Below are 14675 nucleotides of genomic sequence, written 5' to 3'. Positions count from 1 at the left end.
ATCCACAAATCATATTTAAGAAAATCTGTTTTAAGGATTGAAATTCAATTCTGATATAAATACCATCCTTTTCCCTGATGAATCCTAATTACTTGAAATACATCTGGAAATTTTCAAAAATGATCATACTAACTCTGCATTAGTAGCTCACACACACAAGCACACATATATAAACACACATGTCATCATGTATATTTATTCCTAAATATTATGACACAAATCCCAAGGTAAAATTACTCACAGTGTAGAGTTCATTCGTAACCTTCAAGAGTTCTTCATGCATCTGAAGACCAATTTCCTTACTCTGCAACACAAAATGAAAACAGAAAGCTGAATATATGGTAAGTTCCCAAGATCTGCTGCAAAGAATAAACATGCATTTTCAACATTCTTGAAGCTGCAGATAAATATGGATTAGCTTTGATCCTATAAAACCGACCAGCCATGTAAATGTCCACAGGTTATAGCAGCGATGGGCAATTAATTTTCCCAAGGAGTCATATGAGAAACTGGATTTGTTGTGGAGGGATACCACACCACCCCCACTGATACCCCACTGATGGCACCCAACAACTTCAATGCCCCAGCCAGCCACCAATGCCGCTAATGCTGCCAACGCTGCAAGCATGACAGGGACAGCTGAAGAGCCCAATGTGCCCTATGTGTCATAAAATGGCCAAGACTGTAGTCTAAGCAGGACATTGGAGAAATCATTAAACTTTAAGCATTCAAATCTTTCCATCAATGATAAATATAACAGAATGCCTGAAATATATAAATGTTCTTGGAAAAAAGTAGACATTTTGTGGGATCCATGTTTTTTGTCAAAATTATCAGTGGTACTTGGATGTATAAAACAATTTTCTAGTTAAAAAGTAGTGCAGCTTCACTATATGGCACTACAGGTTAAGTCTGATCATTGTAAAAGTTACCTTAAAAGACTTGTTTATGTACTTCACAGTGCCTAAGAACATTCTTGCCATAATAAGTTAAGTATAACTATAATGATTAGGATGAGCAGAAATAAAACACCAGAAAGAAGAGGTGAAGGCAAAGGAAGAATATAGATGAGCAAAAGATACCGGTCTGGCATAAATACATCGATACATACATATATACAGAATAAAATACATCAAAAATCATGTATTTTAGAACACATGTACAAATTTTTCACGCCTTGATGTTAGCTAGTTTGGTAATACCAACTTCAGAAAACAACAAGAACCCAAAAGTTTTATTGTACTATTGGGGGATGGTGACAAAAGGCAAGTACATCATTTGTGCAATAGATGACTTTGGGTAAGTGGAAACTTTTCTCAGTAGATCAATTGATAGCAAAAGACAGGATTCATAGCTCCTTTCTCACCAGTCCTAAAGGAGTGGGAATTCACACAGTGTCATGTTATAACCCAAACCACATGATAAAATCACGTGTATGTGTGTTTCACTGCATATTACTGTGTATATCAATGCATATTCCTGATGCTGATACTGATACTGACACACAATAAAGCAACATTTCTGTTTTGACCAATCAAGATCATAACTTCATTCAAGAAGCCAAAAAAATTATAATTGTAATTATAATACACACACCCAATTTCTACTTTGACCAACCAAAATTCTAACTTCATTCAAGAAGTCAAAAATGTTCTACTTCCACCAAAATATAGATTTATAAAATACTTATTGCCATTGTTTGGATTTAAACTTGTTTCATTTTTTTCATACAACCCATACTTGCTTATACTGATTCTCATCTAAATGCTTCATCCATATTTGACAAATACTATCCTCACATGAGAACTTAATAAAGACAGATCTGATTTCTAGACTTGCACCAAGTAAACTGAATGAATTGCCCAGAGTTATTGACCTGGATGGCACATAAGTATGTTGACAAATAAAATAAATATATAACAGGACTCGCTAAAATTCAGATCCCTATACATACCGTATTTTTCGGACTATAAGATGCACCAGTGTATAAGACACACCAAGATCTTGAAGAGGTAAGTAAGAAAAAAAAAGTTTTTGCCTTCCCCGGCCCCCAGGAGCACTCTGCAGGCCTCCGAAACCCTCTGCACGCCCCACTTTTTCACAAAGATGGCCCCGTTTTTCCCCCATTTTTGCGAAAAATGGGTTGTGCAGAGGGTTTGGGAGGCCTGCAGAGTGCTCCTGGGGGCTGGGGGAGAGCAAAAATGCTCCTGTTTTTGCGAAAAATGGGCCCGTTTTTCGCAAAAACGGGACAAGCCAGTCGGGGCTTCAGGAGGCCAAAAATGGCTGTATTTGGTGTATAAGACGCACCAAAATTTCCATCGTCTTTTGTGGGAGGTTCATCTTATACTCCAAAAAATACGGTACATGCCTTTTTTTTTTTTTTTTGACAGATTGACCAGAACAAGCAAAAACATTGATATTTCATTCCACACTGAAAAATGTGTTCTGTTTATATAAATCCATTAATTTGTATTCTGAATTAGAGGTTATTTTACCTTTGCTAGTCCCTTAACTGGCACTAGCAAAGATAACATAATCCCCAGTCATGCTAATGGAGAATGAAGGGAATTCATACATATAGAGGATGAAACTTGCAATTCCATTATGTATCCCTACCTAAAAGAAAAAAGGAGAACATTTGCATGAGCTTTTAAATTGCAAGCAGATGGAAAAAGGCCTCCTCCTGTTATCTCTGTTCAAACACTTAGTTTGCAACTGCTGTTCAGTGACCAAGGAAATAGACACCACACAGATATCATACCCAAAATCTCAATATTTATAATGGATAGTGTTTCAACTCCCTCCCCCACGTTAAACTGTTTAACAATTACAAATGCTCTTTTCCCCCCTTTTTGTGAGTGCTGTTGTTAACCCATGCCATGAGCACATTGCTCACGTGTACACCTACGTACGTGACTTTTGATGAAGAAAAGTGGGAAGCCAACATTAAAAAAACAAAAACCCTGTCCTTTCTCTTTCCCACTCACAATTAAGTCCTTTGTTGTTGATAGCTTTTACATGAAGAAGCCACAGGAAAAACAGGGGAATCTAGTTTCGGCCCTGAAATTCTCAATGATTGGCTAGGACATGAGGAAAGAAATAAAAATGGAAGTTGGAAATAAAAGAAGGAGATTAAAGACGAGTAGAAACAATGTTAAGATAGAGATGTAAACAATATGATAATTGTTATTATTATGACTATTAGGATTATTATGCTTAATATTATTATTATATTCTTATTAGAAGATATGTTAAGAGGGAAAAATGAGTAAGTTTACTCTGTTCAATTTCCCAATATACTACAATTGTAACAGTACTGGGTTTCAATTTAGTTTGCTACAGGTTTGCTTGTGTGCGTGCTCGTGCGCGCTCACAATGCTTCTGTGCATGCGCATAAGCGTCTGGGTGGGTGGGCGGAGCCTCCTGCTGCCACTACTACCAATTCGCTCAATCCGGGGCGAACCGGTAGCAACCCACCACTGAACTGTAAGATCAGAGAATTAATATCAATGTAATGAATGCTGTTGTAAATTTTGATGGTTATTGCACAGAGATTATTTGTACCCAGATGACACACTGTTTAAGGGAAGATTGAATGTTTATATTTTTTAAAAAAACAATAAAAACTTGTTTTTTAAAAAAGAAAAAAGAAAAAGAAAGGGAAGGGAAGGGTCATGGAGCAAGAAAGGCTCAACCAGTTCTTTTGTACTTTCCACCAAGCAGTTCAGCTTGTTAATTGCCACATGTTGACTCATATGAAACAGTTGTTTGGTGGGGGGGGGGGTTAAATAATTTAATGTCTAGTCCTTTTTCATATTTTACACAGGAAACTGCAAATCTTTTCTTGGCTGAAAGCAAAATAGAACAAACTTGTACGATAATTCAAGATTCCAACAGTGGAATACTGCTTCATAGGTGAAAGCACCATCTTTCCTAAAGATTACCTTTAGAACTATTCAGGATCATCTTTTTCTAGGTAATTCATTATAGATTTTCTAACAATTGTAAATACCGCACAAGTACTATAAGCTGCAGCGTGTGTATATGCATATGTGTATATATGCCAAGAGGCCCCTTTCTGTCAAAAAAGACTTGAATCTAAAATCTATTACATAAATATGGCTTACCATCAAGTAAGATAAGTGACCTGTCACTACTCCAGAGATAAGATATTACCAAGTCACTACTCCAAAACAATGTAAGCATTACAATCAATGGAATAAGGATGCTGTGGATGAAAACTATCAACATTTGCATGGTCACACATATCTATCCCTGTTACAGAATACATACTATGGAGAAAAAAGGTCCCTCAATTTACATGAAAAGAATCAATCCTTAGTCAAAATGAATGATTTAATCAAGCCAGTCACATTTTTTTTTCATTTATCATCATTCATTGAGTTATTGAAAATAAATAGAATGCTCCTCACATTTCAGCAATCAAGCTAGGGCAACTTAAAATTAGGAGAAGCACACAATATATTTCTTCATAAATATGTTGCCTTATAGGCTCCATTAGATCTGGAAAAATTCTGTTGTTGACAGAAGGATTGCATTTCTCCATTTGAGACATGTCACAATCTGGGGGTCCTTTTAGACTCTCAATTCCTGCTCATAAAGCAGGTGGAAGCAGAGTGTTTTGCACAAGGCCATCTGGTGTTCCAATTGTGGGGTTCCTGCACTGGGAGGACCTTCAGAAATTCATTCATACCCTGTTTCCCTCACATTTGGACTACTGTAATGCACTCCTCATGAGGCTGCTTTGAAGACCATCTAGAAGTTACAGCTAATCCAGAACCCAGCAGAACAGCAATGAGGGATGCTGTCAGCGTTGCAATGCTGGCATAGAGAGAGAGCAGAGGAGAGCGAAAGATAAACTCTGAAACTTTTGCCTGCTAAATCCCTTTGAAGCCCGGTTGTCGTGGAAATGAGGGGAGGGGGCACATTCCTGGGAGATGATGAGGAAAAGAAGTCTGAAGAATGACTTGGAAGACAGCCAATGAGAAGCAGAGATTTGGGGATCGGAAAGGGAGGGATTGGGAGGCAAAAGGCCAGTCTTGTCCGTCTGTCAGACTGCGGTGCTATCTCAAAATTAAATGAATTTCCAAACTGCCAATCTTTAAGGAAATCTTTCTTTAATTGAGCTCAGCCACCGGACTCCGCGCGGACAAGACTGACCTTTTGCCTCCCAATCCCTCCCTTTCCGATCCCCAAAGCACCAATGGGGGGGGCGGAGAGATTGAATGACATGATAGAGCAGTACCTGAGGTGCTACATTGACTACCAACAATCAAACTAGGCGGATCTCTTATCGTTTGCTGAGGTCGCATATAACAATGCTGTCCACAGTAGTACAGGACTAACCCCATTTAAGATAGTGAGCGGCATCGACTTCGTCCCCATGCCAGAGTACCCGAGGGAGCCTCCTTCCTCAATTACCTTGACCGAATGGATGGCAATGCTAAGAGAAACCTGGGAGAATGTCAAGAGGGCGTTAGACAAGGCAGCAGGGTCTTATAAGAAACAAGCAGATAAGCACCAAGACCCCCAAGACCGTTCCAAGTGGGGGAAAAGGTCTACCTCTCCACCAAGTACTTGAGACTCAGACTCCCGACCAGAAAACTGGGGCCGAAATTCATAGGGCCATTTCCAATAGTAAAAGTAATCAACCCGGTTACAGTACAATTGCAGTTGCCCCAGTAACTAGGGAGGATACACCCCATTTTTCACAGTAGCCTCCTGAAGCCTGTAGTAGGGTCAACATTAAGGCCAGTGCTCCGTGATCCCCCAGGGCCCTTAATTATTGGAGGCCAGACCCACTATGAAGTACAGCGGGTTCTCGATTCGAGGTGGCACAGGGGGCGCCTCCAGTACTTAATTAAGTGGAAGGGCTACCCCTTGTCAGAAGCTTCCCAGGTGAAGAGCACAAACATCCAAGCTGACCGCCTCATAGCTAAATTCCATGCAGATCACCCAGACAAGCCAGGAGGGGTGGGGTAACCCCTCGGAGGGGGTGAGGTACTAAACTTGTTATTTATTTCACACAGGCCCCGCTGGGAGAGTGAAGGGAGAGGGGCCGGATGTCAGCGTTGCAACGCTGGCATAGAGAGAGAGCAGAGGAGAGCGAAAGATAAACTCTGACACTTTTGCCTGCTAAATCCCTTTGAAGCCCGGTTGTCGTGGAAATGAGGGGAGGGGGCACATTCCTGGGAGATGATGAGGAAAAGAAGTCTGAAGAATGACTTGGAAGACAGCCAATGAGAAGCAGAGATTTGGGGATCGGAAAGGGAGGGATTGGGAGGCAAAAGGTCAGTCTTGTCCGCGCGGAGTCATGATCCGGTGGCTGAGCTCAATTAAAGAAAGATTTCCTTAAAGATTGGCAGTTTGGAAATTCATTTAATTTTGAGATAGCACCGCAGTCTGACAGATGCACTGTATTAGACACATATAAACCTGCTGCTTTTTCACTGGTTGACAATTAATTTCACTGTGCCATGTACCTTTAAAGCCCTTCATGGGGCAAGCTATTGGAAGGGCCACTTATCTCCAGTGGTCTCTGCCCATCCAGTTTGGTCCAGCAGACTGGATGTACTACCATTGATTTTAAAAAATGTCATCTTTCAGGATGCAGAAAGTATGCCTTCTCTGTTGCAATTCCCACCCTCTGGAATTTATGTGGCTCCCACCCTTAAGTCATTTCGGAAATTATCAAAAACCTAGTTATTCTTCTTGAGGACTTAGAGACAGGGTTATTGTGGCACACACAACCCCCCCCCTTTCCCCCCCCCTTTGTTTTGTTTTATTTGGAGACAATCTGTTTTGATTTGGAGATGATCTGTTTTGATTTGGTTTTGGTATTTTTTCTATTTTACTGGCTTCAATTTTTATCTATTTTTTTTTAAGTAAGCCACCCAGAGTAATTGAGGAGTTGAGCATCCTGTAATCTAAATAAATCAATACATAAATAAAATATGAAAACACCATCAGTCGAAGGACACCTTGTTTGACCATGAGCATGACACTTTCTTTGCAAATAATTTCAGGGCCTTTTTTTTTTCTCTCTATAAAAGGATAATGTTAGGAAGAGAAAGGCTGTAATTGTGGTACAGAAATGTTTTCATTGCAAAAATCCAAGATTTTTCCTGGTTTGTAGCTTCAGTGTTTAGTTCTCAAATGTACTCTGCCATAAACCTTTCCTAAGAAAATTTACTACTGCGCTAGGGAGGACTTGAGTTTTATGTAGCAGCAAACCACAACCACTAGAGGACAAGTGCCCTTTGTCATGATAGTTTTACATGACCATTACAACAAGGAAATCAGTGTCGCTTCTAAACAATATAAAGAAGTTGAGAGACGGGTTTATACCTCCCTGAGCCACACCATCAACAAAAAAGAAAATGCTGTTAAGTATACCAGCTCAGGGTAACTAATGAAAAGCCCTAGGCTGAAAATAAATCATGTTTTTCAGGCAAAGGTTTTTATAACAAATGTCTCAGCTTTTGAAAGATGAGGCCTTCTGACCCATCAACAACCCAATCCTGAGAGCCAAATAATAATAACAATAATAAAACCCCAGACCTGAATCATAAATCCAAAGTCAGCCAGTAGAACTTCCTAACTACTACGGTATGCAGTTCTGGTTTGACCCGTACGTTACACAGGATGTTATTCCACTCAGAACAGTTAACATAATGCAATCACTGTACTATTAGAGACGGGTAGCTATAGCAAAAACAGTGTTATGATATCATAAAACAGGTTGTGCTTTATGGTTGCTGAAGGAAAGCAAGCCAGGAAATTTTACCAATAACAGAACGCCCATTGTGAAGGAGGGGGGAAAAATATTTTTGTTAGGTAACAAGAGTTGAAGTATGGTCAGTTATGGAATTATCCAAGGAATAGCTGATTGTTTTTTTCCCCTATTATTTCTGCTCAACTTACCAGATCTTGCAGAAAGGTCATGCTCCAGGGCCCCTTTATTCAACAATATCACCTTGTGTTCTGCCTCAGCTACGGACCCCAAAGAACACAGCACACACAAAGTCTGTACAAACCTTAGTTTACTAAATTAAATCAGTCTTTTTCAAATAAAGGCTGTTAATTAACTTTCTTAACAGCCAACAAGAATCCAAAGAATAAATAATCGTAATCTTACTATGGTTGGTAGAAAGCCCAGAAGCAATTTGCAGGAAACTGATAAGAGAACTAAGATCAGGATGCGAAGGAGAGTGAATGAAGTTGTTCCCTTCAAATTGCCTCAGTCGTCGTCCTTCCTTAAATAGTCTAAGGGAGTGGCCAATTAGCCCCAAGCCTTACTCTTGAGGAATCCTCCTCCTGAGGAGCCACTCCTGTCTTTTGGCAGCTCTGTGCACCCGTGCATCGAGAAGAGGCTCCTCCTCTTCTTCCTCTTCACTTATGGGAGCTTCTGGAGGTTCTGAAGGCCCTGGCTGAGTCCCTGCCTCTGGCACCACATCTTCTCCAGCCTCCTCATTGTCTGACTCGAGTGCCAGCTGCACAAGCTGCTGGTGCAGCACCACACCAGCCTCCTCACTGTCGGAATCAGCTACTAGCTGCACAGGCCGCTGATGGGCCACAACACCTTGTTGGACCCAGAGACATACCTTATCTGTGGCAGTGCCTGCCTCATGGAACAGAATTCTCCTATAAAGATCCAGATCGCCCTGATCCTGGTAGCCTTTCATAAGACACTGAAGACCACGCAGAGTCACTAGGAGTCAAGCAGCATATAAATTTTATATACATTTAGATGATGACGGTGGTGGTGGTGGTGGTGGTGATGATGACAACGATGACCTGGCTGTTCCTCAGGACTTTAAGCAAACTCTGTTGTTGATGTTATTTTATGATTGGAAGTTATCGTTTACCTTACGCTTAATAGGTTATTGTTTTTAATTTTTAGGGTTTTAATACACCCTTGAGAGTTACTAGTGTGGGATGGGAGGCCATATAAATTATTTAAGTAAATAAAAAAATAAATTATTAATTGGACTATTTTCAGAAACAGACAAAAGATGTCTGTTTAAATAATAGAAATAATGCACTATATGAATTAAAACAGATATGGTTCTCGACTAAGTTTCCCGCGAGCAACTCAACTACGTTTACCAAATTCCCTGTCCCCACCTTACTTTTTATATTTCCTTTGAGTGTGCATGTGCATGTATGCAAAAAAGTATTCAAGCTTTCTTAATTCCAAGAATGTCTTTGGCTCTATATGATCCTATTTTTGCAAAAGCATATAATCTCCCCTCAAAATTCCAAACATCAGTCCAGTTCAGGGTTAGGGATCCCTGAAATAAAATATGGATTCTCAAGGTCAGGAACAACTGAAATTGAATTGAAAGAGCCTCGGTGGCACAGCAGACTAAAGTGCTGTTAAGTAGCACCAGCTGCCTGCAATTACTGCAAATTCAAATCTCACCAGGCTCAAGGTTGACTCAGCCGTCCATCCTTTCGAGGTAGGTAAAATGAGGACCCGGATTGTGGGGGCAATAAGGTGACTTTGTATAAAAAAAAACACCGCTTAGTGGGGTCCAAAAGCCCTACTAAGCAGGTATATACAAAAATATGAAGGCTATTGCTTAACGCATTGTAAGCCGCCCTGAGTCTCCGAAGAAGGGCGGCATATAAATCGAACCAATAAATAAATAAATAAACTACCTAAATTAAAGATAAAATCATCATCATCATCTTAGTCATTGTCTATCCACTGCAGGATGAAGGCCTCTTTTGCAGGTTTCCAACATATACTGTCCTGAGCTTTCTTTTGCCAATTGGGCCTGCAATACTTGCTGATGTCATCAATCCATCTGGTTTTAGATCTCTTTCGTGGATGCTTTTTATCACGTGGGATGCATTCTATAACTGCCTTGGTCCACCTGCCATCAGTTCTTCTTGTCATGTGTCCAGCCCATTTCCATTTCAATTCTAATACAGACCAATATTTCACAGCTCTTTATCAGAACTAAATGAACCATTTTTTCCCTTCGAGTCATCAATATTTTACTTGAATAAATCTTTTGAAGACTTTTGCTAGAAATATTTTGTAACAGAAACATTAATGGAAAATTTACAGCTCATTTTACCCTACTGAAAGTATGAATCCCTACAAGATCACACTTCATTAGATTGAACTCAAGCATTTAATCTCTGGAAGTATGGATTGAAAGTTCAATCTACTTATATTCTATAAACCAGGGATGTCAAACTCACGTCATCACGGCAGCATCATGTGACGTATTGGGATTTTCCCCCCCCCCCTTCACTAAACTGGGTGTGGGCGTAGCCGGGACATGACACATCCAGCCCATGGGCCAGGAGTTTGACAGCCCTGGTATAAACCATGCTTATATGTTACATCCTTCCTCTTTTGTAAAATTATAGGAATCAGGAAATGATTGTTCTATATTGTTATATCAGTGCTAATGAGAAGAGCTAGGGGCTATCAATTAACCAGCTGCCATGATAAGGACAAGACAAGAATTATCACATATTCCCAGGCCCTTATCACAAGATTCGTAACTTTGAATGACTGGATTCCTTCTCCATATGTAACAGACCAGCAATGGAAGAGACAAGCAGTAACCATTATCTAAAGGCTGACAAAAGGAATTTTATGTCCTTACTTACTCAATATATTCAATTTATACTTGATTTATTTTTAAACAAGAGGGGGGGAAATCACCTTAAAGGCTTATTTCATTGTACTTCTGCCATATGCCATACAGCTATTAAAATTAGGCTGGAATTGACGTCTCCCAAGTAATTTCAGACTTCTGCCATTAAGCTTTGGTTCGCAACAAAGCCTCATATAATACCATGATCTTGCTGTTAGTATTTAGGTCATTCTGCACTCAGTTTCTAGATCTTTTTAGTTTAATTTAGTACTAACAATAGTATGAAAGATGCTTTTTTTTCTAGTCTAGTCATTCATGTCACATCTCAGTTAAAGTATAGGTAGTCATTTGCTTACAATAGCAATAGCACTTAGACTTATATACTGCTTTACGGTACTTTACAGCCCTCTCTAAGCAGTTTACAGAGTCAGCATATTGCTGTTGTGACTCCGACTCCAGAGCCTGTCCTAACAGAGGAAGAGGACTCAGGAGGTGATGGGGAGGAACTGACAAGGCCTCCCTCTCCAGGACCCTCCTTTCTGGCAATGCCTCAGGTTCCATCCGAAGGCCAGGAGGAACAGCCTGGGATGTGCCAGGAGGAAAGCATATCAGAGCACCAATTGATAGGGAGCGAGGATGGTAAATCCTGGCTTGATCCCAGGCAGCGTCGGAGGGAGAAGCGTGCGCAGCAACGGAAGAGGCGTGGGAGGGCCAGAGATTGAGCTGAGTCACGGAGCCACGCCCCACCAGGAATAAAAGTGGGTGGGATTGCTCTTCAGGCTTTGTGACGGACAAAGTTAAACCCTGAAAGTCACATCGTGATCTCTGAAATTCGGCTTGGATATATTTTGGACTGAACATTGACTAAACTCTTGTCTCGTGGATAATTTGTTGCTCCTGGAACGGACTGAAGATAAGTCCTCTTCTGCTTTATGGGAGTGAAAACGGTCTTGGCAGGCATTCGGCAGTTCGCTTCCAAAACCTTGGTCTGCCAAGAATTCTAATCTGTTTACCTAATAAAATATTGGCAGGCATGCTTGGTATTAAGTTTGCCTGTGTGAGGAAGGGGGACAGAACAATTGCCCCCAACAATCTGGGTCCTCATTTTACCCACCTCGGAAGGATGGAAGGCTGAGTCAACCTTCAGCCTGGTGAGATCCGAATTGCCAAACTGCAGTCAGCCAGTAGTCAGCAGAAGTAGCCAGAAGTACTGCACTCTAACCACTGCACCACCATGGCACCATTCATTTGGTGACTGTTTGAATGACTTATGACTGGTTTTCAGACTTATGACAATTGCAGCAACCCCATGATCATGTGATCAAACTTTGGATGCTTGGTAACTAGCTCATATTTCATTGCTAAGTAAGACCATTCTTAATTGAGTTTTGCCCCATTTTATGACTTTTCTTGCCATAGTTGTTAAATGAATTACTGCAGTTCTTAAGTTAGTAACCTACTTGTTAAGTGAATCTGGCTTCCCCAATAACTTTGCTTGTCAAGAGGTCGCAAAAGGTGATCACATAACCCCAGGACATTGTTACCCTCATAAATATAAGTCAGTTGCCAAGTATCTAAATTTTGATCACATGAATATGGGGATGGTGCAACAGTCTAAGGGTGAAAAATGATCACTTTGTTCAGTGCCGTTATAGCTTCTAATAGTCACTAAATGAATGGTTGTAAGTCGAGGACTACCTGTGCTCTTCCTATTCTCTTTTGCATAAGAAAAGTATATTGAATCTGTTCTCATAATTTAAGTATATGTTCCCGACTTTAAAAAATCTTACATAATTCATTCACATTTATATTCCCAAGAATAAAAGCAGATGATGGCTCTTCCAACCATCACGAAATTAGAAGCAATTCTTATATGAATCAGTTAGGGACATGTTTATATCTTTCACTGTTTATGGTAACTGTTTTTATTTACACAGTGAAAATACCCATTTGCGATGGAAAAATTCAGCATCTATTACCATTTCTGCCTCCCAAGATGTCACAACCTGTTAATAACTCAAAGGAGGAAATTAAAAGTGACATTTTTGAAACCAAATGTTACTCCAATTTACAATCAGGGAAAATTTCAACAGCTGCAAAACAATTAGGACTGTTCCTAATCTTTAAGGAGCCAACCATTTCATAGCACATATTATTAAAACGGATTTGAGCGCAACCTCTGCAAATTGGATAAAATCCTGGAAAATGTATTTCAAGAAATAATCTTCCATTAACTGAAGCAGGGACAGAGAAGCCTCATTCAGGTAATCATTTTGAAGTGTCAGGTGATTTCCATCCCCTACAATTTTCACATGATATACTAATCTTGTTTGTGTGCTGTATTCTTATTAAGCTAGTTCGGGTTAATCGTCCTGGCTTAAAATACAGTGGACAGAACATTACAACTACATGGGGTATAATTTCAAATTAAAAAAGGCTAATTGTTCCCAGAATGTAGTAACTGATAAAATCATCCCTTTTTACAAAATCAAGACTTTTTTGTCATAGGTATCTACTTTGGAAGCTTATGGTTTGAAAGATGGTAAATCCTGCCCTCATTCACCAGCATTCGGACCTGCCGATATTTTAATGTCAAGCAGTAATGCCATGATATCAGATACATGCTTTCTTTTCTTGAATGCTACCCAAATATAACAAAAACAGGCAATCCTTGTCTAACAGTTAGTGTGCATTTGTAGTTTTGATGGTGATGAAAAAATAACTTTGCAAACAATCCTGGAATTTAAACCCTTTGCATGTATATAAAGCAAAGGAAGGCTGAAGTAAGATCATAAGCACAGCCATGATTTCACTTACCAACCGCTTCACTTAACAACTGATTTGCTAGTCCCAATTGTTAAACTAGGACACGGGTGTCAAACTTGCCGTGTCACATTGCCATCACGTGACGTTTCACATTTTTCCCATTTGCAGAGCTGGGGTAGCCGTGGCCTACATGTGACGCATCTGGCCCACAGGCCGTCAGTTTGATACCCCTGAACTAGGAGTATCTGTAATATGAATAGGAAAGCAAAGACTTAGAGTAATGCAAACTTGATTAAGGGAAAGAAAGGCTAAGTTTGTCAGTATAAGGTACTATTTATACCTGGGTAAATTTCTCCAATAAGAGCTTATTCCAATAACAACCAAGCCTTCAGTGGTGGGTTTCTAGTGGTTCGCCCTGGTTCAGGGTAGCGGCAGTGGCAGGAGGCTCTGCCCACCCGCCCGGATATCATTATGGATGCTCTGCGCATGCGCAGAAGCGCCATGAGTGAGTGAAGCGAGCGCGCACATGCACGCTCATAGTTCCAAACTGGTAGCTAAGGTAAGTAAAAACCACTACTGCTTCAGTTGTGCCTTTAACTCATTATTTCCAGAGACATGTGAACTCTACTGATATCTCAAGAGAGATATTGCGAACATAATCTCAGATGCAGATGCAAAAGTGAATAATGTGGCTTCAGCCTGATTAAAAGCAGGTGTTACACACAGTAGGCTGCAGATGGAGTCAGGCCCTACTGTTACTTGCTTTCTAGTGTATTTAGTGGAGGAAATATTGTTAATACAGATCTAATCAACAAACCAGAAAACTTGCAATTTCAAACTACTTTCCCAAGAATTACTATTGAAACAGTAGCCATAATTATGCCTATACATTTAATCAAATAAATATGCTGCTAAATAAATGCAGTTATATAGCCATGCATTTTAAATATAAACACAGCATGTATTTTTAGCAGCTTTAAAACTGTTTTAAAATGATTGAGACATCTCACAGCTACTTGACAACATAAAACAAGACCTTTCCAATCCCATTGCCTGAGGGAAAAGCCAAGTCTTCATGGACTTTCTGAGACCTATGAGATTTGGGGCCATCTAATCTCATGTGGGAGGTTGTTCCATAAGGTGGGCACCATGAATGAGAAGGTACACCTCCTGCGTCCCATTAAATCACATTGTTTCACAAAAGCCAAATCAGATGAAAAGGCAGCAACCATCAGAGATATACTGTATGGTCTCACAAGTAACCTCTTC

General features: G+C 40.1%; 1 protein-coding gene across 2 annotated transcripts in view; it reads right to left on the bottom strand.

The window, feature by feature from the left end:
- The window catches only part of SRGAP3 (SLIT-ROBO Rho GTPase activating protein 3), a 209337-nt gene that overhangs the window by 75041 nt on the left and 119621 nt on the right, over positions 1–14675 (bottom strand). For both annotated transcript variants that reach the window (XM_034431627.2, XM_034431628.2), the window contains exon 4: positions 242–304. In XM_034431627.2, coding sequence (XP_034287518.1) covers positions 242–304 — 63 coding nt within the window. The remainder of the gene's footprint in view (positions 1–241; positions 305–14675) is intronic.

The sequence above is a fragment of the Pantherophis guttatus genome, chromosome 2, assembly GCF_059756535.1.
Source record: "Pantherophis guttatus breed Tessera chromosome 2, ASM5975653v1, whole genome shotgun sequence".
Classification (NCBI taxonomy): Eukaryota; Metazoa; Chordata; class Lepidosauria; order Squamata; family Colubridae; genus Pantherophis; species Pantherophis guttatus.
This window is presented reverse-complemented; position numbering and strand designations above follow the sequence as displayed.